This window comes from Tursiops truncatus, chromosome 1, assembly GCF_011762595.2.
Source record: "Tursiops truncatus isolate mTurTru1 chromosome 1, mTurTru1.mat.Y, whole genome shotgun sequence".
Taxonomy (NCBI): Eukaryota; Metazoa; Chordata; class Mammalia; order Artiodactyla; family Delphinidae; genus Tursiops; species Tursiops truncatus.
In genome coordinates this window covers 139,307,423-139,332,278 of record NC_047034.1, presented here as the reverse complement: position 1 = coordinate 139,332,278, position 24,856 = coordinate 139,307,423, and the positions used below count along the sequence as shown (strand labels likewise).

The window sequence follows — 24,856 nt, the reverse complement described above, 5'->3', positions numbered from 1 at the left end:
ACGGAGGACAGAGGGACAGGGAGACAGAGGACAGAGGGACAGGGAGATGGAGGACAGAGAGACAGGGAGACGGAGGACAGATGGACAGGGAGACAGTGGACAGACAGGGAGACGGAGGACAGAGAGACAGGGAGATGGAGGACAGACAGGGAGACGGAGGACAGACAGGGAGATGGAGGACAGAGGGACAGGGAGACGGAGGACAGAGCGACAGGGAGATGGAGGACAGAGACAGGGAGACGGAGGACAGACAGGGAGATGGAGGACAGATGGACAGGGAGACGGAGGACAGATGGACAGGGAGACAGTGGACAGACAGGGAGACGGAGGACAGAGAGACAGGGAGATGGAGGACAGAGGGCCCCGATGGAGACAGAGACCAGGCATAAGGGAGGCAGGCAGTCTCAGCCTGGCCTGAACAAAGGCTAGGGCCGTGGGGCTGTCTGGAGAGGCTGCGCTGGAAGGGGAGCGTGGTCACTGTCTCTGCAGGCCTGTGTGTCTGCACTCTAGGTCCTCCTTGAGGGCCCCCGGGCTGACTCAGCTCCACTGCCCTACAGACACCACAGGGCCCCCAGCCTTGGCCACCCTGGACGGGCTCCCCAAGTGAGAAACACCACGCCCTCCACCTGACCTGGGTCCTCCCTTGGGAGGGTGGGCAGCAGGCACGCCTCCTCATTAGGGGCGGTAACCCCTATGCCCCCTGTGATGGCGTGACTCCTGAGGCGGAGTCCCTGGCACAGGGTCAGAGCTCAGGAGGGGCCACGGTTCTCCGTGTTTTCTAAATAAGGGATGCAAACAGCACTGGCTGGGAAGGTGCTCAGGTCCAGTCTCCCAGAGGGCCCTGCCTGCTGCTGTGCTCCCCTAGACTTGGAGGGACCCTGCAGGCGTGGGGCATCAGGGCAGAGGATCCCCTGAGGATGCCAGGAGGAGGCGCGGAGGCTCTGAGGAGATCCCAGCGGGGGAGGGGAGCCATCACATTTCTAGCTCATGGTCGCTCCTGAAAGCTATGACCTACTGAGCCCTACTGCGTGCCGGCTCTCAGCACCCGCCCGGCCCCCAGCTCACTTGTCTTTTTCCTTTCTTTGTCCTGTGCTTCTCCTGCCTTTGTCTCCTTGTCTCCCTTTCTCTGGCTCTCTGAAATTAAATAGGATCCAACTGCTAGCTCCCTGTGTGTTCTCCTGCTCACGACGCAGCCCTTTTCATTATTAATAGAAGTATGTCCTCATTGTACAGCTTAATTCTGCTTATCTGGACTGGATTAAGCGCTCACAGTGACATGCAGTATTGATTCCTGAGCATCCCTGTTAAAGGAATTTCACCACGACCTAATTAGTTCCATAAAACCAGTGGGGGACGGGACCAGGGGACGAGGGGAGCCTGGGTGGGAGTCAAGAGCCCTGGATCCCCATCCCATAATGCCAATGTGCTGAGTGACATCGTGCCCGTTCCTCCCGACGTCACTGGGGAGGAACTGGCCTGCTCCGGGAGGCTGGAGCTGGGAGAGGATGTGGGAGCCAGGTCACCCCGAGTCTTCAAGCGGTCAGAGGTGCACTGGGTGAGAGCATATGCTCTGGAGCCCGGGGCCTAGGTTTGGATCCCAGCTCAACATCTGCTGGCTGTGCTGTGAGGGCAAGTGACTTAACTTCACCGTCCCTCAGTTTCTGCATCTGTAAAATGGGAGGAACTGTCAGTCCAGCTCTGGCAGGAAGCAGATGGCCCTCTCAGTCTTGGGCAGCTGAGGAAGGTTCAATGAAGGGACTACACACAAGGCTGTGAGCCGGGTGTCAGGCAAGCAAGAGACAGCGCAGTGTGCTGACTTCCCTAAGAGTGGGAGCAATTCCAGCGCCAGCCCCTGCCTGAACACGTAGGCTGGGGGCCATGTGAGAGGGCCCCTGACCTTCAGTGGAAGATATAGCCTGCCGGGCACCCTCCTTCTTGCCCTCCCTGCCATTCTGGGCTCCTCACTGGCTGCCGGGAGCCAGCACGAAGGGAGCCCCAGAGATAGGTTGGCCCTGGACACAGGGCAGGCAGAGAGTCTACCTGGGGTGAATGGGCATCAGCGAGCTGACCCAGAAAGCACACGCAGGCTAGCGCAGAGCGGCACTCACAGACCCCCGGAGATCATGGCAGGGGGGAAGCCAGGCACGCGTCATGGGTTCTGTCGCCACTTGGTTGGGTGGCCTCTCTGAATCCTAGTTTCCCCTCTTTATAAAGAAGGGGTTGCTGAATCTTTCCATCTTGCTTTGCCTAACGCAGCCATGCAGTACGAAGAGGTGTCCCTTTGACCTGGGTTTGAATCCTGGTTGCTCCCCTCACCTAAATGGGGAAAGACCCTCCACAGGGCTGTTTCCCAGAGCCGGAGTGGGGTGGGGTGGGGTGGGAGGAGAGCCCTGCACAGAATAGGTGCTCAGTAAACATGACCTCCCTTGCTTTATTTCACTTCAGCAGTAACGAGGCAGGAACTTTCCCTGAGGATTTGTTTTTAACAAGCTGACCTTCAGGATGACATGGTGAGACACAGGACACTGTTCAGGGCACCTGCATAGGCCTGGGCTGTGGGGAGGGCAGCCGCCTTGTGGGAGCCTTGGTGTCCTCCGAACCGGCCTCGTCTTCCCTCCTTGCTGGGACACTCAGGGTGGGTGGGGCTCTATGTAAAAAGGATGTTCTCTCCGCCCCCACCCGCCTGTAGGGGCCCTGCCTCTGCCCCTTGCCCTCTGGAGGCTGTTCGGGCTCTGTCCCTGGAAGGCCTGCTCTGCCCTCCCCTGGCTTCCCCTGTTTACCCAAAGCCAGTGCCAGAATTGAAGCACGTTTTTCCACCAGCTGAGGAGTCAGTGCAGAGAGCAAAGGTCTGGGTCACACAGGGATTCCAATTTCAGTCCCAGCCTTGGTCTGCCTGTCTGCCAACGGGGATAAGCCTGCCTTTCATTGATGTCCTGGGACCAGTGCTGGTGTCTGTAAGGCCCACAGCACGTGGCGGCGGCCCTGTGATGTGGGTCCCCGTCCCTGCCAAGGGAACCCAGGGACCGAGCTGGGCTCCGCACCTCGGCTCTGTTACACACTCCTCCACTGCTCTCCTGGTCTCGGCCTCTAGGCTGAATCACAAAGCAGAAACGGGCCCCCAAGTCTCGTTTCCAGTTTTTAATGTTTTTCTTGTAAAACCAAAAATATAAAACTGGCAGGGGAATGGAAAACAAGTTCTGTACATTGTATATACACGAGGTCTGTGATTTCGAAACCATTGGGGAAACGAAAGGAAGACGCAGTCAAGGGATGCCACAGGTCACGGATCCTGAAGGGCACCTCTGAGCACCTGGCTCAGGCTCAGAGGCTCACTCCCGGCCAGCGCTGTGCAGCTGCCGCAGACCAGGCACCCTGCGTTCTGCGGAGCAGTGGCCTGGCTGCTCGGGCTGGGTGCCCCGAAGGTGGGAACAGACGACGGGGGTGGGCAAGGGAGCGTCTGCGGTGGAGGTCAGGCAGGTGTGGGAGGCATTCCTTCAGGTGTCTGTGTAGATGGAGGGGATGTGACTCAGGCAGTGGTCAAAGGCCCCGTTGGGGAAGAAGCCGCAGTCCTCGGGGCCGCTGGACACGACGTCTTCCGACGGCTGTGGTGGCAGCACTGTGGGGCATGGGGCCTCGGCCAGGGCCTCGTAGCCTGTGGATGTAGGGGAACAGGGTCCAGACTGGCGAACTCAAGGGCCATGCCTTGTCATCTTTTCCCAGCTCCCAGACCCCACCCTCCTGCCCAGGGTCCCTCGTCACGGTTTCCCCTCAGCAGGGTGCTCTGAGACCTCTGCTCTTCCAGATGGGGGAGCTGGTGGGCGGGGCGGGGGCTTGGGAGGAGGCTCCCTAGGCCTTGTACCCCCAGGGGGCCCAGGGCAGTTGGGGAGAGAGGCAAGGGCTGGCGTGGGGCAGTTCATCACCCAGTGCTGGACTGTGGTGCAGAATGTGGGGAGGAAGGGGAGGTCGAGGTGGGAACATCACAGCTCTAGCCCTCAAGGGCTGGTTTTCTCCTGGCAGAAGGACCCCAGCCCACCGCCACCCTTTCAGGTTCCTCTGCCCCAGCAGACACAAGAAACCCAAAGAAGGGGGCCAGCACTCATTGGGCGTTTACCAAAAGCTCATTTAAATCTTGTCTCACTTAAGCTTCACAACAATCCTATGAGGTGGCATTCATTATCCCATTTTACAGGTGAGAAGACAGGCTCAGAGAAGGCAAGCTCCTTGCCCCAGGTCATAGTAAGCAGGGGAGCTGGGATTTGAACCCAGGTCCACCTGGCCCCGAGACACCTGGCTCTTCCATTGGACCCACTGTCTCTGGGGTGGGGGCCTGAAACCTAGAAGGGGCCTAGAGAGGTCATCTTATCCACTCCCTGCCCTAAGGACTCTGCCCCTGAGCTGCTGTCATGAATTTGTATAACCTGAGACAGATGGGTCTCAGTCTTCCTGTCTGTGCAATGGGATCAGACCAAACTAATCCTGAGGCCCCATGGCCCCCTTGTTGGTCCAGATTCAATCCTGTGAATCTGCTCTCGCCTGGCAGAGGAGGTGTGGGCAAAGGCACTGGAGGCTGGGCTGCCACCCAGACAGCAAGGGAGACGGGAGGCCAAAAGAACCCCCTACCCAGATGTGGGGGCACGGAAGCTGCCTCTCGCCCCCCCTCAGAGCTATTTATTTCAGGTCTTGCTGCTAAACCAAGAAAATCCCGCCTAGAGTTGGATGGGGCCGGGGGAGGCTGGGGTGGTGAGAGCTGGCGGCGCTGGAGACGGCGGCGGCAGGCGCCTAATCACGCACCAACCCACGTGCAAGCAAACACGGAACACGCCCCCCGCCCCCCGCGGACCTGTGGTCAGGGTCACATCTGCCTCTCACGCATGCGTGTGACACATGTCCACTCACAGAGATATGTACACTGTGCCCGAGCACACAGGCACACACCTACACACAAGCACGCTCACATGAAATGGCCCAAACATGCTAATACACAATCATGCACACACACGTGTACACACAGGAGGAGGACACACGTGTGCACAGACACGGCATGAACATCAGCACAGGCACGATGTGGAGCACATGTTTGCAGACACAACACACGTGCCACCGAACTCCTTACACACATGGGGGGCTCACACTACCGGGAACCCACCGTGCTGGCCCTGCATGCACACGCATGCACATGGCCACAAAGACGTGCCCCACAAACACGTGTAGAAGGAAGACATGCGCAGACCTGGAGCGTGCGTGTGAGCAGGAACACACGGGTCCACACGCAGGTGACCCACAAGTTTGTGTGTGCTTGGCTGTGGCCTTGGTGCTTGTCCCTGGTCCTTATCCCTCCCCCGCCAGCTGCACACACCCAGAGCTGCCCAACGGGCCTCCAGGAAGGGTCTCAGGCTCCCCTTTGTCCGGGGCCCCACCATCCTGCCCAGGCCTTGCAGCTTCCAGCTAGAGCTGAGCCCCGAGGCTGATCTGGGGTGGGCTTGGCTTGGGGACTTCCGGTACCACCCACCTAATGCCCCCGCTCTGACCAGGCCTGGCCCTGGGGTCTGAGACCTCCACTCGGGCTGTGCGCAGCCCTCCCCTCTCACTGGGTTCTCCACCCCAGCTGGGGGCATTACTCGAGGAAGGCCCAGGGCCCTGAGGGGGACACAGATGCAGCATAAGGAACAAGCACAACCTCTAGGCTCTGTCTCTTCCTACAGTGTGGCCTCTGTGGACCTCGGTTCCCTCATCTGTTAAATAGGGATCAGTATTTGTCTCATTCCCTGCTGTATTCTCAGGGTTTACAACTGTGCCTGGCACACAGTAGGTGCTCAATAAATATTTAAAGGGAAGCATCAGCTAGACGGGGAGATCCTAGTCTGATTCTTCTCTGTGTGAGAGTGTGGAAGGAACACGGAGGCTGGGGTCAGGCAGTGTGCACATCCCCACTCTGTGGGGTCCTGGGACCTCCCTGCGCCTTTGGCTCCGCCTCTGTAAAGTGGGGACGACCCTACCTCACAGGGCCGTTCCAAGGCGGTGGGACGATACGCCCGAAGCACGCGGCACGGGAACGGAAAGGAGGCGCGCAGGTGGGGCTTACCTGTGGCAGGTAAAGGTGCACTGAGGCCATGGTAGCCGTTGGGCCGCAGGGGGTTGAAACCGTGGGCCTCCCCGGCCAGTCCGTCCCCACTGGTGGCCTGCTCGGCTGACCGGTAGCAGTCGCCATAAGGGAAGCAATTCTGGATGGAGTGGAAACTGCCCTGGTAGCCTGCAGGGGGAGGCAGCGGGGCTGCATTCAGAGGGGAGATGCCCAGGGAGGGAGGGGACGGTCCCCCACTGCAGTGCTCAGCCCCCCACACTCCTGTGGGCATGGGGGGTGTGAATGAGTGAAGAGAGCCCCAGGGTGGAGGAGGCATGGGAGGTCCTGCCCCACATGGGGTTGGGGGAGGTGGTCTGCTTGGGGGGAAGGGACTGTGGGCCCTGCCCCGACTTCCGCTCCGAGATACCCCATCTCTCACGGTTCCTCCAAGCAGCAGGCCAGTCCCACCCCCAGCCATCAAAGGGAACGCTGTTCCCTTTGATGCCTGGTCGATGGAACAAACTCTTCCTCAGCCCCGCCTCCCGGCTTTTCCCAGTGTGGCCCTCAGTGCCCGTCATCATTCCGAGTACCCACCTGCCACCCCCAGGCCAGTGTCTCCTGCCTCTCGGGCAGCCTGAGTGGAATCGGTGGGTACATATGGAGAGGACCCCCTGGCCAGAGCTTACCTTGCGGGCTGGGCAGAGGCTGGGGCGGAGGGCTCTGGAAGGGTGGGTAGGGTGGCTTGCTGGGGAGCGTGGGGAAGGACTGGCCCCCTGGAGAATGGCTCTGGGAGGACGGTGGCAGCGGCGGTGGCGCAAGCCCCTTCAGTGGGCTGACCATGGGCGAGAGGAGGCCGGGTCCCAACCTGGAGAGAAGAGACAGCCCTTAGCAGGATGGGCTCTGGGGGATGTGGGGGCCACAGGTGTGCCTGCCACTTCTTGTTCCCCTCCAGCAACGGTGAGCTCACTCACTGACCTGTTCTAACTTACAACAGTGCAGTTAGAAGAGGAAGCTTTTATTTCTGATTATGTTCAAACCGGAATTAAAATTTAAAATCCTGTAAGCTTTAGAGTCCAAAGGAACCAGTAAAGAAAAGCTTCTATTTGGTATTTAGGACTGATAGTCAAGACCATTGGTTATAACCACAACCTCTGGAGTCAACAAAACTGTTTAAAACCCCATCTGCTCTCAGTGCCCACGTGACTTTGGGCAAAATGCTTAATGTCTCTGAGCCTTGGTTTCCTCACAGGGTTGCTGTGTTCTCCACCTTGCAACTCCACTGAAACTCTTTACCCAGGGCTAAATCCCAGCCACCCCTGCTGGATCCCCATACCCTAACTCTGTGCAAGCCGCTCTGGCCACCAGCAGGATGAGTCCAGGAACAGCCCCACTGAAAGCCGGGGCAGTTTCTCAGCAGGAGAACATTCCAAGGCACTAACAGTCACCATTCACTCATTGAACCTCTGCCTCGCTCCAGACCTTGTGAGAGATGTTCACAGATCAGAAAACCAAGGCTCAGAGAGGTTGCCCAGGTTAGTCCCAGCCACACAGCACTGACCCCATAGGTTCTGGTGAGGATAAAATTAAGTAAAGCAATGTGGACAAAGCACCCAGTGTGACGTCAGATACATTCTTAGCCACACTGTGACAGCAGCATTACCATCAAGGGGAAAGGAAGGAACACTAGCTCTGAGATCTGGTGTCCAAATTGGCCTTTCGTCCTCTGCATGGTGTACTTTTAGGGACCTTCTGTCTCCATCTCTGGCCATCTCTCCTCCACTTGCACACATCCTGTGATGGGGGACTCACCACCTCCCTTCGTACACAGCCTGAAGGGGTGTAGGCCTCAGCCTGTTCTCTCTGGAAGCTCACGTTCTGAAACGAGCCTGCAGCGGCTGAGAGCTGCGCAGCCGTCCTGAACCCAGCTGAGCCCCAGTGGGCTGTCTAACTAGGCTTCCTGTCACTGTACGCCAGGTTCCTTCCTCTTGCCGCCCTCTTAAGCCTCTGAGGTCTGCTCACAGGAACCCAAATGACCCTGGGGTCAGGGGGACTGGGCTGAAGGCTCAGCGCCTGTGAAGCATTTATGTGCACTGCAGAAAGAGGACGAGCGTGAGGGCTCAGAGTCTTTACTTTCTTGTTTGCATTAATGGTTATGTGGGACCATTCACGTTAGAATAGCCTATGAACTCAATGTCACATCTCCAGGTGAAGCTCCAGGTGACCTTTTCGGGCTAGGCATGTTACGCCCGCCCACCCTCCAACATGAAGAGGTGTGAACAGACAGATCAGTGCCTCTCTCTGAGGGGAGCAGGACTGTCTCAAAACAAGGAGAGATTTGGGGAGAGGCTGGTGGGCTTCATGTCTGTAGCTCTGCAGGGTCCCCACATGCTCTAACTTGGGCATCCTGCTGTCACTGCCCCTGTGATGACACGGCACTGTCATCATTCCCATGTCTGGGACCCCCACCACTGTGTGAGTATGCTGAAGACAGCAGAAAGGGGCTTCCACGCCGGGTCCCTGGTCCCCAGGCCCAGCATCTAAGGCCCCGGAGGTACGCGTCAGCCTCCGTAAGTTGATGAACTGACGCTCATCAAGAGTCCACGAATTAATTGTCATTATCATCAACGTGTGTATTTTTAGACCTGTCTCACAGGGCCACCAAGTGGGTCTACAGTTGTGCTCTATAGGCTGTGTAGGGCTGTGCACAGGCCATGGGTCCTCGTGACCAGTTCTCTCCGCTGAGGCTGGGTCCAGGTGTGGCCAGGAGGGTGGGCCTTCCTCCTTCCAGCCTGCTGGGTGGTACCCTCCTGTCTTATGCCCACCCCATCCTGGCACCCACAGCCCAGCTCTTCCCCGACTTCCTGTCAGTCCCCTCCCCTGGGAGCCCCTGCGGGGAGGGCCAGGCCCGGTCCTCTCCGTTACTCCCTGCTCAGCACCGGGCCTGGCACATAGCAAACAGCTGATAAATACTAACAAACCGGCTTCTGAATCACTCAGCTACAAAATCCAGAGATTAACAGCACTGCAGACTTAAGGAGAACCAGATCCGAAGGGGAAAAAACATGCATTTTCAAAGTTTGTTTCTCCTGTCTCAAACCTGCCGTAAATTCCCATTTGCCACCTTCACAGCCAGTGAAATTAAACAGAACACGACTCTCGCCTCAGCAGACGTGAAGGTTGAGGTTCTACTGCTCTACCTGAACCCTTTAAAAGGAAGAAAGATCGTCTGGAGCTCCTCTCCTGAGCCACGCAGATGATCCCTAAATCAAATATTTTTGCTTCAATTGGAACCTATAAAAATTAATATAAAACCTCACTGGCCTGGCAGACGAGGGCTTCATACCTCGTACAGGGCCGGGGAGAAAAAACCACCCTATTGAGCGTCTTCTCTGAGCCAGGGTAAACAAATCTGGTCATGAAGTCAGGCCCTCTTAGCATATTTTTGAGTGAATCAGATAATTCTGTCAAGCTATTTAACGTCCCAGCAAACCACCAGGGAGCTACGAGTGGCCTTCCATGTTGACTTTGGCAGGAAGGGGAGGCTGAAGGCCTTCCCCCCTTCCCCGCCTCTTCTCAGGGGCTGAAAAAAGAAATCCATTCAAGCTGGGCCTGGGCCTGGTGTCAGGCGTGAGGGCCTTTCTCTCGGGCAGCCCAGGGGAGCCTGGGCACCTGGCTGGTGGGGATGGCTTGCCCGTTGCTCCTGCAGGTACGGGTGACCGAGCGGGCCTGGGGTCCTGTCTCCGTCCTGTCATCACTCTGCCTCTCGCTGCAGGAATTCTTGATGGGCACTTATGCAGGCGGCAGGGGGGTGACGAATGAGGTGGAGCAGAGTGCACAGGCCTGAGAGGGGAAAGGACTCTGGTTTATTTTTCTTAGGTTGGCGATGTTTTGGGGCTGGCTGTGGGTGAACAGGTGGACTGAGCCAGTGGGTGGGGGACAGGGGGGTAGTGTCCAAGGAACCTGTACCGGGTGACACATACAATGTCAGGCATGTGTAGCTGATCCTCACCACCTTCCTAGAGGAGAGTATTTTAATGCCCATTTTACAGAAGAAGAAACTGAGGCTCGGGGAGGGCTTGGTTTTCTGGGTCCCCCTTTGCACTCCATCATGCTGCCTCTTTGTGGCTCTTCCCCTACTCATAGCCAGTCTTCCCTGCTCACCCAGGGGTTCATCTCTGACCAGCCCTCCTCTCCCCACCCAGCCAGAGTGTCCTCAAGTCCTGCTCATTCCATGGCACTCGTGTCTTCCGAGCGTTCCTCCTCTCTCCCACAGGTGCTGGCTCAGGCTGCCATCCACCCACCTTGGACGATGCAGTCCAGCCCCACACTGCAGGCTGTGTCTTCTCATCCCCAAACCTGACCTGCTCACTGCTCAACACCCTTCAGACAGAGTCCTGTCACAGGCCCCGTGATATGGCCTGGTGACCGCTCTCCTGAACCTATCACCCCACACGAAGGTTCAGGCTTCTCAGAACACACCAAGCTCTCACCACACCTGCCCACGCTCTGGCTGCTCCTTCCTCCCAATCTCTCCACTCGGCCAGCTCCTACTTAACCTTGCAGGCCCGGCTTAACACCACCTCCAGGAAGCCTTCCCTGACATCCTCCCCCACCACACTGGGCTCTTCTCTGGGCTTCCACAGCCCCTTCTGCTTTCTTCCCTGAGGGCACTTGCCCCACATCCTCAATCCCTGTAGGTCTATCACAGGGAGCTTCACCAGGGCTGGCTGGGGGCATCAGTGGCCCCGGCACCAGGCCCAGGGCCCTGCCCTCATCAGGGGCTCAATAACTGGACACTGAATGAACGGATGAGGGAGTAGCAAGAGGAGCCCTGGACAGCGAATTTGGTAATGAACTCAGGCTGGTGGCCCCACGCACAGGCAGGCCACGGCTGCAGCCTTGAGAAGGAAGGGCAGGGGAGGAGGAAGGTGATGGGAACAGGCCTTGGGGGACGAGTTTGATCAAGTCAAACTTGGGGGACAAGTTTTGAGCAAGCAAAAGTGGCAGGGAGGGCAGGCGGTAGGGCTGTGAGGCTTCCCTCAGCCCACTTGCAAGGAAAACAGATTTCTGAAGCATTAGGGGCCAGCAATTAGCACATTCCTCGTTTCCAGCCAATTAAATGGCCACAGTGGGAACCACCCTGAATGCAGAAAGAGGCCCCCTCCCTGCAGTGATCCTGCAGAAAGGGCTTCTGGACAGCCCTGGCGGGCCGGCCAACGGTAACAGCTGCATCGGCCAGAAGTGGGGACGAGACCAGGCGGGCCTCTCTGGAGCGGGCAGTGGGCAGTCTGCTCACCAAATACACGGTGCAGGCCAAAGAGAAGTCAGGGTGAGGCTCCCAAGGAGGCCTGGCTGTGGAAGCCCAGAATGCAGGGTAGGGTGGGGATGCAGCATCTTCCCAGGGCCGCCCCCCCAGGGAGTGGAAGGAGCACGAGGTGAGGCACCGAGAAGCCCCGTACCGATATCATCCACCTGGTAGGGTTACTGTGAGGCACTGATGAAATCGTGCACGGCGAGTATTTGGTACAGAGCGCAGTACCTGTAGGTGCCGCATAAATGCTGGCTATTTTCATTATTAGTAACGACCACTGAGTGTGCGGGACGCCTGCCCTCACCTGCTGCCCGTGCAGGTGCCCACCTGCTGTCCCGGAGGAGGACTGGCTTGCTGTACATACCCATCCCTGGTGCTCTCAGCCGTGGGCAGAGGGGACAGATGGTGGTGGGAACTGGTGGTGGCGTCCAGTGGGTGGTGCCTGGAAGGGACATCGTGCATAGGGGGCAGGATGCTTGATGCGAGCCCGTTATGGGGGGTGATGGAGCCAGGATACACGCCTGCAGGGAAGCAAACAAATATCACTGGGCTTCGGCCACTCCCTAGAGATGGCTGTGGATGCCCCAGAAGCTGTGTGCCTGCGGAGAGAGACAAGAAGGGAAACCAGCGAGGTTGTATTCATAGAAGGCTAGGGGCCCAAACCGGGGAGAGGCTCTGTTCATGCTGTAGCTGAAGGGTTGTGTGCGGGGCTGAGGTCTGTGCTGAGAGCAGAGGTGGACTGACAGGGGCTGTCAGAGGCAGGGGGTGGTCGGGCTGTGTGTGTGCACATGTGTGTTTACTGGGGCAGAGGGGTGTTGAATGGAGCAGGCTGCCTCAAACCTCTGGGGCTGTTCTGGGAAAGACGGGGCTTGCTCTGTGTAGCCCCAGTAGACAGAGACCCTGGAATGAAGAGACGTTTGAGAGAAGCAGACTCTAGCTCCACGCCTGGCCGTTCCTTCTAATAGGCAGAGCTGCTGTAGGGTCACAGGCTGCCTTTGGAGGAAATTAACTACCCAACCCCAGAGATGTGCAAGCAGTGCCGGGATGTCTGCTGTGAGGGGTTCTGGAGAGAGGATGACTGTGCTAGCTGGATGGCAGGCTGGCCTGGGAGACTTGGGAGGAGGGATGCCACAGATGGCCGTGTGGGCTGTACACTGCACAAGGGTCCTGACCGAGGAGAGGTGTCAGCCACGCTCTAGTCTCAGATTCTAAACCTCTAGAGACACCTGCAGGGTGGTACCACCTTTTATCACCTTTTACTCTCAAGGGTCTCACCCTTATTAAGAAGACAGGTGGGCTAGTGAATCAAATGGGGGACACCAGTCAGTCCAGGGTCCCAACTGAGGATCTGAGAGTAGTTCCCAAATGCCTTCAGCAAGGAACCCCAACTCTGGGACTAGAGCCTGAGAAGGTCACAGCAAAGGCTGCAAGTTTTGACATTCCCTATTTCATCTGAAAAAAAAAATGAGGCCAATTTTGCAGCCCTTCTTTAATCTGGCCATGTTTATTTGAATATTAATAGAAATTGACATCGTTTTCCCAGAAATCAGTTCATCAAGTTGATGCCCTGGGAGGACTCTGTGGACCTGGGGGCTGTGCCCCAAGCTGCACTGGTGCAGTGTCCACTCTGACTGTCAGCTGCTACATGTCGAATATCACTCTGGTCATCGTGGATCCAGACCCAATGTTCTTAGCACCGCATGAGGACCATCTGCGAACACACCACACACTTTTCATGGATGCAGTAAAGGAGGAACTTTAACCTTCTTAGGTGGTTCTAAGGCTAGCCCGTCCCAGGCCTGCAAGTCAGGGAACTACTACCAGGAACTGAGCAGGGCTACGGCAGGGATTGCAAGCTCAGTGCCTTAGGTGGCACGGCAGGGAGCAAAGTAAGTGAACCGGCAGGGTTTACGGTAGGGGACTGTGGCACCGCACAGGTCGTAGACCAAACGGTTTGCAACCCCTGGCCAGGAGTTAGAGCAACAGACGTCCTATGGAAGGGTTACATTAGGTGAAATTCTAATCTATTATTAACAATAGTTAATTAAGAATATACTATACGTCAAGCTCTTTTTCCACAGTATCAAGTTTAAGCATCTCAGCAACTGTCAATCGGGCAGATAATATGATCTCATTTTAAGATGAAGAAACTCAGTCTTAAGAACTTCAGTGATTTGTCCCAAGTCATGCAATGGGCAGCTAATCAGGCCTCCCAAGTGATACCAAGAGAAAGTCCATGTAGAGCCAGGCCCAGGAAATGGCCTGGGGCTCCAGCTCAGGCTGCAGCCTGGATGTCTGGCTAGGGGGCTCTGGTCCAGGCTTCACTGTGGGCCGGCTGTGAGACCCAGGCTCTGAATGGGCTCTTGGGAGCCTCTGCCTCTCAGCCCCAGTCCCTCCCGCTCCATCTCGGGGACCTCTGTTCCCACGGGCAACATCCATCGGCCGTCTCCTTCAGCCACACACCCCTCCCAGCTTGGTCAGGAAGGCACAGGAGCGGGGTTCTGCGGATGGGGCCTGGCTCAGCGCTGCTCACGGCCTGCTCCGCTCACTGCTCTCTACGGCAACTCCGCACCTGCCTTCTTGAACCCATTTGGGAGTCTGACAGCTGGGAAGGCCTAGAATCCTGATAAATCCTGTTCCCTCTCCCTCAGCCGTGCTGACCTCATGCTTCTCATGTCCTACTGCCCATCACGTTACCAGGGTCAGCTGAGGGAGTCCTGCCAGGGGTTTCCTGTAAAGAGAGCTGGTCCTCCCTGGTGAGAGACAAGCTAGAGGGAGCTTCCTATAGTCAGACAAATGAAGATTTGAGGCCGCCCTCACCAGCCCCTCCGTAACCTCACCCCTCTGTTCTGGACTCTTCTGTCCATACTCATCGAATCTGTGCCATTCCCTCTGCCTTTGCCCTGCCTGGGCCAGGTCCCTCTCTGTACAGCTCCCTGAGGATGAACACACGGTAGGCGGCTGAGTATGTGGACATGGGGCCCGCCCGTTCTCTCCCCAGAACATACCACTTCAGCCTGTAAAGCATTGTCATCAATCACCAGCCGTGAGCACTTAACCTCTGGCCCCGACATCTGTTCCCAACCGTGCCTCAGGCATCTATCTGCTGTAGGGTCTGCAGAAGAACCTGACGGCCGAATCCCAGGGAGACCCAGGACTCCTGCGTTTGCCTGGCTGGTCCTTTTCTCCCCACTGTGCCGGAAGCAGCTCAAGGACAGGGACTAGAACAGAGCCTGGCACACAGTAGGTGCTCAGTATGGCGAGGTGTAGCATTGGCAGCAGGGAGGCAGCAGACGGTTTGGTTAAGGGCACAGGCTGCAGCCAGATGGCCTGGGTTGAAATTGGCCTCTGCCATTTACTGGTTGTGGAACCTCAGCAGAAAGTTACTTAAGCTCTCAAGGCCTCAGTTTCCTCATCTGGAAAAGAAAGAGCATACGAGCATGTACTTTCTGAGGCTGACGTGAGGATTATGTTAGTTGACACACATATGTATAGGCTCTAGAACGGCTCCTGGCAGCACATATTCAATAAATGTTGGCTGTTGCATTATTAGGAGATGGATGAGTAAATAGTTACTCTTCTCCTTCACCATGAGACACAAAAATAAGGATAAAATTCTCAGTCACATGGGTTCATATAAGGGATCACATCCACAGTCCCATCTGTTGCCAACAGCAGGTGTGGGATGGGGCGGGGAACGGAGGCTCAGGGCAGGGGAGACACCCCTCACGCATTGTCGGAGCAGCCCTGGGCAGGCTTGGTATTACCCCAGTGCCTTCCCGTCCACGATGCTGCCTCAGTGACTTCACTTCTCATCTGCAGCATGGGCTCACTGGTGACTGGATGAGATGATGTTTGTAAAGTGACCGGCCCAAGCAGGTGCTCAAAAGATGGTTGTTGCTGGTTCCGACTGCTGTCCCTGGGACAAGCCCTGGGATAGCATCTGGGAGAACAGGCTTCCAGATTGGATCTGCTGACTTTTCTGGATGACCTTGGGTCAGTCCTTTTCCTGCCCAGACCTGAGTCTTCCCAGGGTAAAAATGATGCAGCTGCAGGACCTCGACCCCAGAGTAGCCATTATTAATCAGTCCCAGCCCTCTTTCCTGCTGAGCCTCAGAATCCTTCTCAACACACAGCTCCAGCCACAGGCAGCTGGCACTTGAGATACAAACCTTTATCCCTAGACTAGGTCATCCCTAGGGTCTCTTCTCTACTAGGGTCCCTATTTTAGCAACTCTGAGCCTATGAGAAGCAGCCATGGCAGATGGGCCCCCTAGCTGGAGGGAGGTGGGTGTGGTCCCTCCTCCATGGACCCATCCTCCTGGGGTGTCCTCACCTTTGTGGACCTGTATGAGCACAGACCCTGTGAAGGGCTACCTAGAGAAAGGGGAAACACCTTCTCTTCCCAAGGTTGTTTGGTAAAGTGCTTTGATACAGTTTTAAATTTGCTGCAACTCTAAGGCTGTGGGGGGAGAATTTAAAAAAACTAGAAAATAAAAAATGTTTAAAATGGTTGGGGTAATTCAAGAAATCCCGAAGGGTGGGAAAAGCTTTCTGCTCTGATACTGTGGTTTCTTTGGGGGTTGGGGAGCGGGTAGAGCACAAGTATTATCAGCTGGAATCCACAGGCCACACTGCCCTTTTCTGGGCTGGATTCCCAAGCATCTAGGAATCCCTGCCAGGGCCTGAGACCTGCTCCATGGCCCGCGGCAGCTGGGAGGGACACACAGGCTGCCTCGGCTGGACCAGAGAGGCTCTGAGTGTCCGGATGGATAGGCTGCAGGGTTCCAGGGGTTTGGCGGGCCCTATCTTATGATGAGCTGGAACTGATTATGGCCAAGCTGCCCACCCTCTCAGAGCCTCGGTTTTCTCCTCTGAAGCAAGGAGTCGTGGTGGGGAATACATGGGACTTTAAGTTGGGGTCCAGGCCTGAGCCCTGAGGCAGGTCCTGAAGGAAGTGCAGGAGCTGCCTTCGTGAAGGGGAGGGGAGTGGAGGCTGGCACGGTGTGTACAGTGGTTCAGAGGCAGAGGTGTTCGGGAACTGCGTCCAACGTGCCAAGGTTGGGGCAGGAGGCCGCCAGGAGTGCCTAGGCCCCGTGAGGCCTGGGAGGTCCAGCTGGGAGGAGCCTGGGCTTCATCCCAAGGGCAACGGGGAGCCACAGAGGAGTGTGAAGGAACATACACCTGGTCAGATAAGCTGCAGAGTCAGTAGGCCCTAAGGAGTGGGTGCCCTCCAGCAGGTCATGCCCACATGGCCCCCGCTGCCCAGAGAGCCTGGCCATCCTCCTGGAGGGCTGGGTACAGGAAGGGGCCCCTCCAGGCTGTGCGCCTAGCCCTGCCTCCCTGTTTGCGTACCTGGGAGCAGCTCCTGGCTCAGGGTGCGGCCACCCTTCCCATTGCTGGCAGCCAGCTGTGTGGATGCGTGGAGCTGCTGTAGGGCCAGACACTCGGTCAGGACATCGGCCTCAGCATCAGGGCACATGTGCAGCTGGGGAGTGAGCAGAGAGAGAGAGAGTGTTAGCGCGAGACCACCTGCCCACCGGCAACCCTTGCTTTAGGGGACAGGGCAGGAAGGACAGTGGTCCCAGGGCACGACCCCTCCCTCACTGTACCTCAGTTTCCTCAACTGTCAAATGGAGCTAATTATGTACACAGCTAAGGTTGTGTTAGTTCAGGGCTGAGGAGCAGATGCTAAGGGAAGATTGAACATGCAAGGGTTTTAATAGGGAGAGTGCCTGTGTGAGAGAAAACAGGGAGAGCTGGACAGGCTGGGAGAGCCGTCAGGCCAAGGGAAGGAGGGAGGGAGAGGAAGCTTCCTCGACTGGGAGCCTAGGTACCAGAGAGTCCTCAGGGAACCAAAGTCTGCTGGGAGTCAGGGGGGTCCAAGTCTCCCAGGAAGGGGTCTGGTCTCACATCCCTGCAGGGCCTGCCGAGCTCGGTCTCTGGCTGGGAGCGCCCGCAGGAGGGGTGGCCTCGGCACAGACGCCGAGAAGGCATCAAAGTGCAGCAGCTGGGGCCTTCCAGGTAGCTGGAGCTCTGTGAGGCCCATTTTCGGGGCTGCTGCCGGGGTGACTGATGCCATGGAGTAAGATACAGGGGGCACGTGCAGTTAAGTGTCTCCTCTCTGGCTCTCCCCTCCCCTGCCCGCAATAAGCAACAATACCCCTCAGGCCAGGCTGCTGTGAGAAGTGATGAGAGGATGGGCATGAACGCTTGTTGAAGGTGCTGTGTCAAGGGCTGGCTGGCTCCACTGGCGGAGTCCCCCAGGCTCACATGACAGTGGGCTCGCTGGGTTGATACCTGGTCTTGAGGGTGTTGGCTAAGAGTATGCTTGGGTGGGCAAGTCTTTGGCCAACCGCCCTCAGCTGTCCCTAAAGACAGACTTGAGCTCGACACCTCAGACCATCTTCACGTCTCCAGATGGGGCCAGATGGGCACAGGGAGGGGCTGGTTGGGGCCCTCGGGCAATGGGGGAGGGTGGCATGCACCAGGATGGGAGGGTCCCTTCTCCCAGGGAAATCCCAAAGCTGACCACCATCAGAGTCCAGAAGATTGACTTGTCCAAATCCTCATTTTATCTGGGACAAAACCGACTCAGAGAAGGCAAGAGCCTTGTCGCATGTCACACAGCAGCTGGGAGTCAGCCCTGAGGGTTTTTCTACCCGCCCAGGCCAGCTAGGCCAGCACCCAGGCTTGGGGAAGGCATGCCCAGCCTCCCAATGGGCTCTCGGCTCCCTGACCCAGCAGCTGTTTTCCATGTAAGTTAAGTTTCTGGCAAAAGAGGGCCAAGGCATGTTCTTACAGACCGCAATGTCGATCGGATTAGGAGCAGCGGGAGAGGAGAATTAAGGAAGAAAAGCATTTCTAATTCTCTCTGAAACGCAGCAGGGCTGCCAAAGAGCTGTCATAATACAAGGGTCGCTTTACCCAGAAAGATACATCATCCCCGATGGCTTTTAATGGTTGCTTATTGTTGGGAAGTTTGCAGATCTGCGGCCCCAGGTCCCTGGGGCTCAATGCAAGCCAAGCACAGGGCCTGGGAAAACCAGGGCAGGATTCTGGCCCTTGGGCACCAGTCCGCTTGGGACAGAAGCCCCCCCTGGCGTGGAGCCTGGGCCATTCCCTGTCCCTGACCAAGCCCCTCAAGCTGAGAGCACTGGAGAGAGCTTGGCCCTGGAAGCAGATGAGTCTGGCACTGTCACTCCCACGCTGAACAGCTCTGGGGAGATGTGTTACCTTGCTGAGCCTTAGTTTCCACATCTCTAAAATGGGGGGAAAATTGCCCACTTCCTAGTTATACTGAGGGTTATAGTGAGGACTAGATGAGATACGGGCTGTGAAGCACCAGGCTCGTCTCTCCTTTCTCAGGGTGAACGTGTGTTCATGGTGAGCTCGTGGCCCATGCGGCGAACATGTCCCTTCTTTGCTCTACTGCTTCCAGGGGCTCCCAAGCCTGTCTGTCCCCTCCTCATTGTCTTTGCCACTGAGGCCTGCTTGCTTCCAGCACCTCATCTCCGTATACACCCATCCCACAGACTACAACAGTCTATTTCTCCAGCCTCTAGGCCTTTCTCTGCTTTATTCACGCCGTATCCACAGTTCTGAGAACAGTGCCTGGAGGACAGGAGCTGCTCCTTAAATCTTGCCGAACAAATCAATGGGCTCTTCCCCCCTCTGTCCTCCTCTGTCATGCTCATGTCCCCAGATTGGCCCCTGGTGTTTCTCTTCCCCCCACACCCTCCCTGGCACTCAAGCGCCCGTGGCCCCGGTGGTCCTCAGGAGATGTGGGTTAAACCCAGCGGCTCACACACCGCCTGTCCAGAACAGAACCTGCTGCTTTCTTCTGCAAACCTGCTTCTCTCTTAGATTCTCTCTCTCGGTGAAGGGGATCACCATCCGTCTGTCCATCTTGCCCCCAAACGTCTGACACTGATGCTCCTTCTGCCAGTCCCCCCACTGCCCAGCCAAGCAGTCGCCAAAGCCAATCCCCTCCCACCTTGCCCCAGGTCAGCCCCCACTGTCTCCCCTGCTCCCCAGCAGTGGCCTCCCTGCCTTGAATGTCCCTCCAACCACCTCGACCCATTCATTCTCCACTAGGCCCCAGAGCCATCTTTCAGGGTGACGTGTCCCTTTTCTGCTTATAACCCCTCGATGGTACCCCCTGTCCTCAGGACAGCCCAGACTCCTCTGCAGGGCTTTGGGCTGTCCTGCCCCACCCCCCCCGCCCCGCCTCCCCTTCGTGTGGCTTGCTGCTCAGCTCTGAGACAGGTAGGGGGCCCACTGGTCCTCGCATAGTGATTTAAGCTTCAGTTCCTCTCTTGCGCACCGTCTTCACCGGCCCAACGCTTACTCCTTCTTCAAGACTTAATGACAACACCCACCGACTTCTGTTCTGAACTTTTACTTTGGCCAAGGACTGTTCAAAACCCTTGACATAGATTTACTCATTTAATCCTTTAAAGGACATGACATGACATGACAACCCTTTAAAGCAAGTCCTCTTTGCCCCATCTGACAGCTGAGGATATGAGGAACAAAGGCACTAAGACACGTTCCCAAGGCCATGGGGCTAGTAGCGGTGAGCCCGCAGGCTGGCCAGAGCACACACCACTGCCTCCACCCCCGGCCCCATGTCACTTCTTCCACGACCCTCCCATTCCCACCCTGACGGGCTAGAGCCCCTTCTCTGTGCCCTGACTGTTCTCTGCACACGTCTACTGCAGTCTTTGTCATATCTCTTTATGCCTGTCTCTCACTGCCAGGTCCCCATTGAAGGTGGGGACCATGGTTTTGTATTTTTGCATCCTTGACGCTTAACATCAAATATTTATAAACAAGCCATGGCCAGTGGGCAGATGGATGAGAGAGGAGCTGGTGGACAGTCTGTGGGTGGATAAATGTCCGCTGGCTGAGGGTGAGGAAGTACAGATCTTCCTCAGCTTATAATGGGACCACGTCCCCAATAACCCATTGTAAGTTGAAAATATCACAAGTCAAAAATGCATTTAATACACCTAACCTACCAAACACCATAGCTTAGCCTCACCTACCTTAAGTGTGCTCAGAACAATTACACGAACACAAAGCCTATCTTATAATAAAGTGTTGAATAGCTCATGTAACATATTGGATACTGTCCTGAAAGTGAAAAACAGAACGGAGGTCTGGGAACAGAATGGCTGTTAGCATATCAGCTGTTCACCCTCGTGATTGTGCAGCTGACTGGGAGCTGTGGCCACTGCCGCTGCCCAGCATCACGAGAGAGGATCTACTGCACGTCGCAGGCCTGGAAAACGATCAAAATTCAAAGTATGCTTTTACTGAATTTGTAAAAATACCATCGTAAAGTTGAACAACTGTAAGTTGAACCATCATAAGTCAAACCATCGTAAGTCAGGGACTGTCCGGACACTTGGGCTGGTGGGAGGCAGATGGAGGGCAAGGGACAGTGGCACCCTTGGATGTGGAAGGCTGAATGCACGCAAGCAGTGTGGCTTGTACCTGCCTTGATGCTGGACGGGCGGCCGGGAGGCCGGGTGGGGGCATCTGCAGAGACGGGCCTGGAACGGAGCCCTCTTACCTTCTTACGCACCTGCTGCTCTTTGGCTGAATGGGCCTTCACGTGCTTGCGGAGGGAGCTGGGGTCTGTGTAGCGCTTGGAGCAGCCAGGGATCTGGCAGGCGTATGGCTTCTGTAACATCAGAGGGCAGAGGTGGGGTGAGTGAGGGTCCACCTGCCAGGCCCGAGGTACCGCTGCATGGCCTGCAGTGGGGGGGGGGGGACGACTGGGCAAGGGGCGGCTGCAGGCTCACACCCTGTCCCTCCCTCCGTGTTCTGGGCCAGGAGGGGTCTGACTCAGCCAGGCCTGCCGATGGGTGCGGGGAAGGTGCCTGGCCTGGCAGTGAAGGAGGGGGTTTGTGTCTCCATTCTACCCTCATGCTGGGACCTCGGGTAAGTCGCCTCCCCTCTCTGAGTCTCACTTTTCTCCTCTGCATAAATGGGGCCAACTGAGTCCTAAGGATTCTTTCTTTCAGCTCTAATACTAGTTTGGAGAAAATATACCCTTTGGGGCTCATGGCTGCAGAGAAGCGGCAAGTGGAGAATGAGTAAAGTGAGGTTGTTGCCTTGGAGGAGGGGGAGGGGCGCAGGGAGAGGGGGAGAGGGGGAGAGGGGGAGAGGGCGACAGCGCAGGGCAAGGCGGGCGCAAACATGGAGCCAACCTGCACAGTGGCAGGGCCCGGGCTGGGAGCAACTGACCAAAACTTGCCATGGGTCCAGAATCACAGGTCCTTGACCCAACAGTCACAGGAGACCAGAGGGAACTGGATCTCAGACACAGCCCTGGGAGGCTGTGCCTTCATCTGTGCCCTTTGCGTCCCTTCCCCTCAGAGCCCCATCCCTCCTCTAGAACGAATGCATGCCCACCGCCTCCCCTGGTTCCTGTCCAGACCCCACCCTGCTCTCTGTGCCTCCAACCTCCCCTCACACTCACAGCCAGAGGGCCTTTCTCACAGGCCTGGCCACGCTCTCACCTTCTAACCCCCTTGGCTCCCTGGTGCCCTTGGATACAGCCCACGTCCGGGCACGGAAGGCCCTTTGTGACTTGGGCCCTGCTTGAGTCCTCACCCCTCCCCCTGCCCCTGCACACCCACCGCCCAGCCCCCGTCACCTCCTCTCCAGCCTTTCCTCAAGTCTTCTTCCCACTGCCACCTCCCGAGCTTCCACGGGCAGTGCTGTCCACCTGCACTGCTGGGTCTGTTCAGTGGTGAGATTTCCTCAGGGGAGGCTCCCTTCTGATTCATCTCAGGCCTCAGGGTCTGACCCAGGGCAGGGACCCTGTGGCTCTAACTGAATTCTGAGCTCTCTGTAGCGGCCTCCACAAGACCTTGCTTGCGGACTCCAGCTGCTACTTGAAGTCCCTAAGACGCCCTTTTTGAACACATCTAGTGGTTCCGATTTCTCGGGGCCTTCTGGCCTCCAGCGACAGCAGGGGATGTCATGGGGAGGGGACGTTTGGAGGTGATGCCTATGTCCCCGTCAGACACGCCCACTGGAACTGCCCCCCCGAACCTCAAGGCGAGTCAGCCCTGCTGGACCTCGTGGGGAGGGGGAAGCAGAAAGAGACGGCCATACCTTGGTGCTGCCACGGAGAGTTGCCAGGTTAAAGAAACGGAGGAGAGCAAAAAGAGAGAGACAGAGCAGTGAGAGGCTTGCCTTGCTGAAAGGAAGGTATGGGCGGGAGGGTGGAAGGCAGGCCTCAGACCTGTCCCCACACAACCACACAGAGACACAGACACAGACCAACACGCTACAGGGTCCGTCTCACACAGGCCTGCTCCCTGCCCCAACATATGCACGCGTGCGTGCATGTGCGCACACACACACACACACACACACACACACACTTTCTCTCATGGGCCCTACCCTGCCCTGCCCCAGGCCCGGTCCCCTGGGGACGCTGATACAAATCCACACGCTTTTGTCAAAAAGCAAACAAACAGAGCTCCGTGTGTGCAGGCACCCTCGCCTGGAAAGAGGGCACAAGGCCCATCTCTGTGTTTGTTTTTCCAGGGCCTGACGTGTGTAGAACATTCCTCTGGCCCAGCTCCCTCATGAGCCCTCAGGAAACCCTGTGGCTGTCCCAAGCAGAAGCCAAGCCCCGGGCCTGGAGTCACCACACCGGCTCCAAAGCCTCGTTAACAGCAGGACGCTCACGGCCGTGCTGTGAGCGTGGAGCACCTCACAGAGCCCTCCTGATCTGTGCTCAAGACAGCTCCTCACCTACTGAGCCCCACAGTGCAGGCCTGTGCTCGGGGCTGGCCACCCACGGTCTCCTTTCAGTCTCACACCCGCCCCGTGAGAAGCATCCGCACTTTGCCAATGAGGATATCGAGGCTGATGCTTTGCCCAAGATCTCACAGTGAGTGGAGTGCCCATGACACTCTGCTAGGGTGCCCCCTCTCTTCTGCAGCCCTGAAGGGTCCAGGGAAGTGGGCAAAGGAGAGATTATCACCCCCTTCTTCCCTATAAGGAAATGGAGGCCAGGGCAGGATGGTCTGTGGCAGTCGGGACATGAACCCCACATGGAGTGCCTGGGACATGGCAGGATGTAGTCAGCATTCAGTCAGTGAGTCATAGGTCAAGAAAGGAGGGACTCAAGTTTGCTGTGCAGATCCTGTGTCTGGGCTCCACATTTGTCACCTCAGTTGATCCCCTATCCCTCTCATGTGAGGTAGATGTTTGAGGAAACTGAGGCCAGAGAGGATGGGTGGCGGTCCTGGGACCTCTGGGACCAGGTGGAGGGCCAGGGTTAGAACCCAGGCTGGTTCTCTCCAGTCTGTCCCACTGCTTTCCTGCCCACGGAGAGAATCCCATGTTCTCTGGTGCCAGAGGGGAGCTGGGGACACGACTGGGTCCTCTCTGGAAAACAAGGCCCAGCCTACATGGGGCTGACCCAATGGGCCTGAGCCTCGGGCGCTGGGAAAGCAAACTAGCCACGGGGGGGTCCGCCTACATGTCTCCATGGGGCTGGAGTACGCGGGGGCTGCGCTTGGTGGCTGCACCTCCCGGGCTTGACCAGGACCTTCTGAGGAGATGCAGGCCTGAGACAACCCTGTGGGCTCATTCTGGGCCTGACCCGACCCAGCCCTTGGAGCTCTGTTCACACACCAAGCTGGGGCCAGAGGCATGTTGCTTTGGGGCTGGGTCCAGGAAGTGCAGTAAGGGGAAGGGAGGAAGGGGGTGAGTCAGGGTAGGTGACCCCGAGATGCTGGAGGGACGTCGCCCGGGGGGAGCGGGGTACAGAGAGGCCTGGTGCTGTTGAGGCTGCCTTGTGGCCTCTGGGAGATGTAACCAGGGTGCTGGGGCACAAGCCATGCCTCTCAGGGTTGGGACAGGTGCCAAGGGCCCCAAGGGCTGGGCATGTGAGAAGGTAACAGAGACAGGGATTCAGGAAGAAGATACCTCTTCACTTCATGTCCCCAACCCCCGTGACAGTGAGCCTGAGAGGGGCGGGGTGGGGACAGCGGTCGGGCTCAGGTTGGCGGGAGGGCTCTCCCTTCCCACCCTCTCCCCTCGGCTCTTCTCCCCTTTTCCAGCAAGGGGCAGCAGACTTGGGGTCAGGCAGACTGGGTGGCATCCCAGCTCCGCCACTTACCAGCTGTGTCACAGTCAATGACTTCATCTCTGACTTTCAGTTTCTTTGTTTGCAAGATGGGGATAGGCCCCTACACCTTGTGGTCTGTCACTAGGATTAAACTGAGGGACAATGCGTGTGATATTAGGGGACAGGGGAGATGTGTAGAACATTCTGCCCGGGGCCTGGGCCTGGCCCCAAAACCTAACTTCCTGCTATTTTCTGCTACCCACTTCCCCCATCTTTTCTGGGTCTTGGTTTTCCCAGCTATAAAACCCCAGAGGGCCTCTAGCTCTGACCTCTATTGTTATGTGGCTTCCAACTTACCCTGGAGGGGTCAGTCGCCCTC

General features: G+C 57.2%; 1 protein-coding gene across 2 annotated transcripts in view; it reads right to left on the bottom strand.

Annotated features, from left to right (window-relative positions):
* Window positions 1–3,123: 3,123 nt before the first annotated feature.
* GLIS1 (GLIS family zinc finger 1) overlaps window positions 3,124–24,856 on the bottom strand; it is a 226,268-nt gene continuing 204,535 nt past the window's right edge. For both annotated transcript variants that reach the window (XM_073789552.1, XM_033866349.2), the window contains 6 exons: window positions 20,953–21,063; window positions 16,728–16,860; window positions 11,737–11,893; window positions 6,748–6,926; window positions 6,083–6,250; window positions 3,124–3,652 (listed from right to left, as the gene is read on the bottom strand). In XM_073789552.1, the coding sequence (XP_073645653.1) occupies window positions 3,495–3,652; window positions 6,083–6,250; window positions 6,748–6,926; window positions 11,737–11,893; window positions 16,728–16,860; window positions 20,953–21,063 (906 nt within the window). In that variant the 3' untranslated portion in view covers window positions 3,124–3,494. The remainder of the gene's footprint in view (window positions 3,653–6,082; window positions 6,251–6,747; window positions 6,927–11,736; window positions 11,894–16,727; window positions 16,861–20,952; window positions 21,064–24,856) is intronic.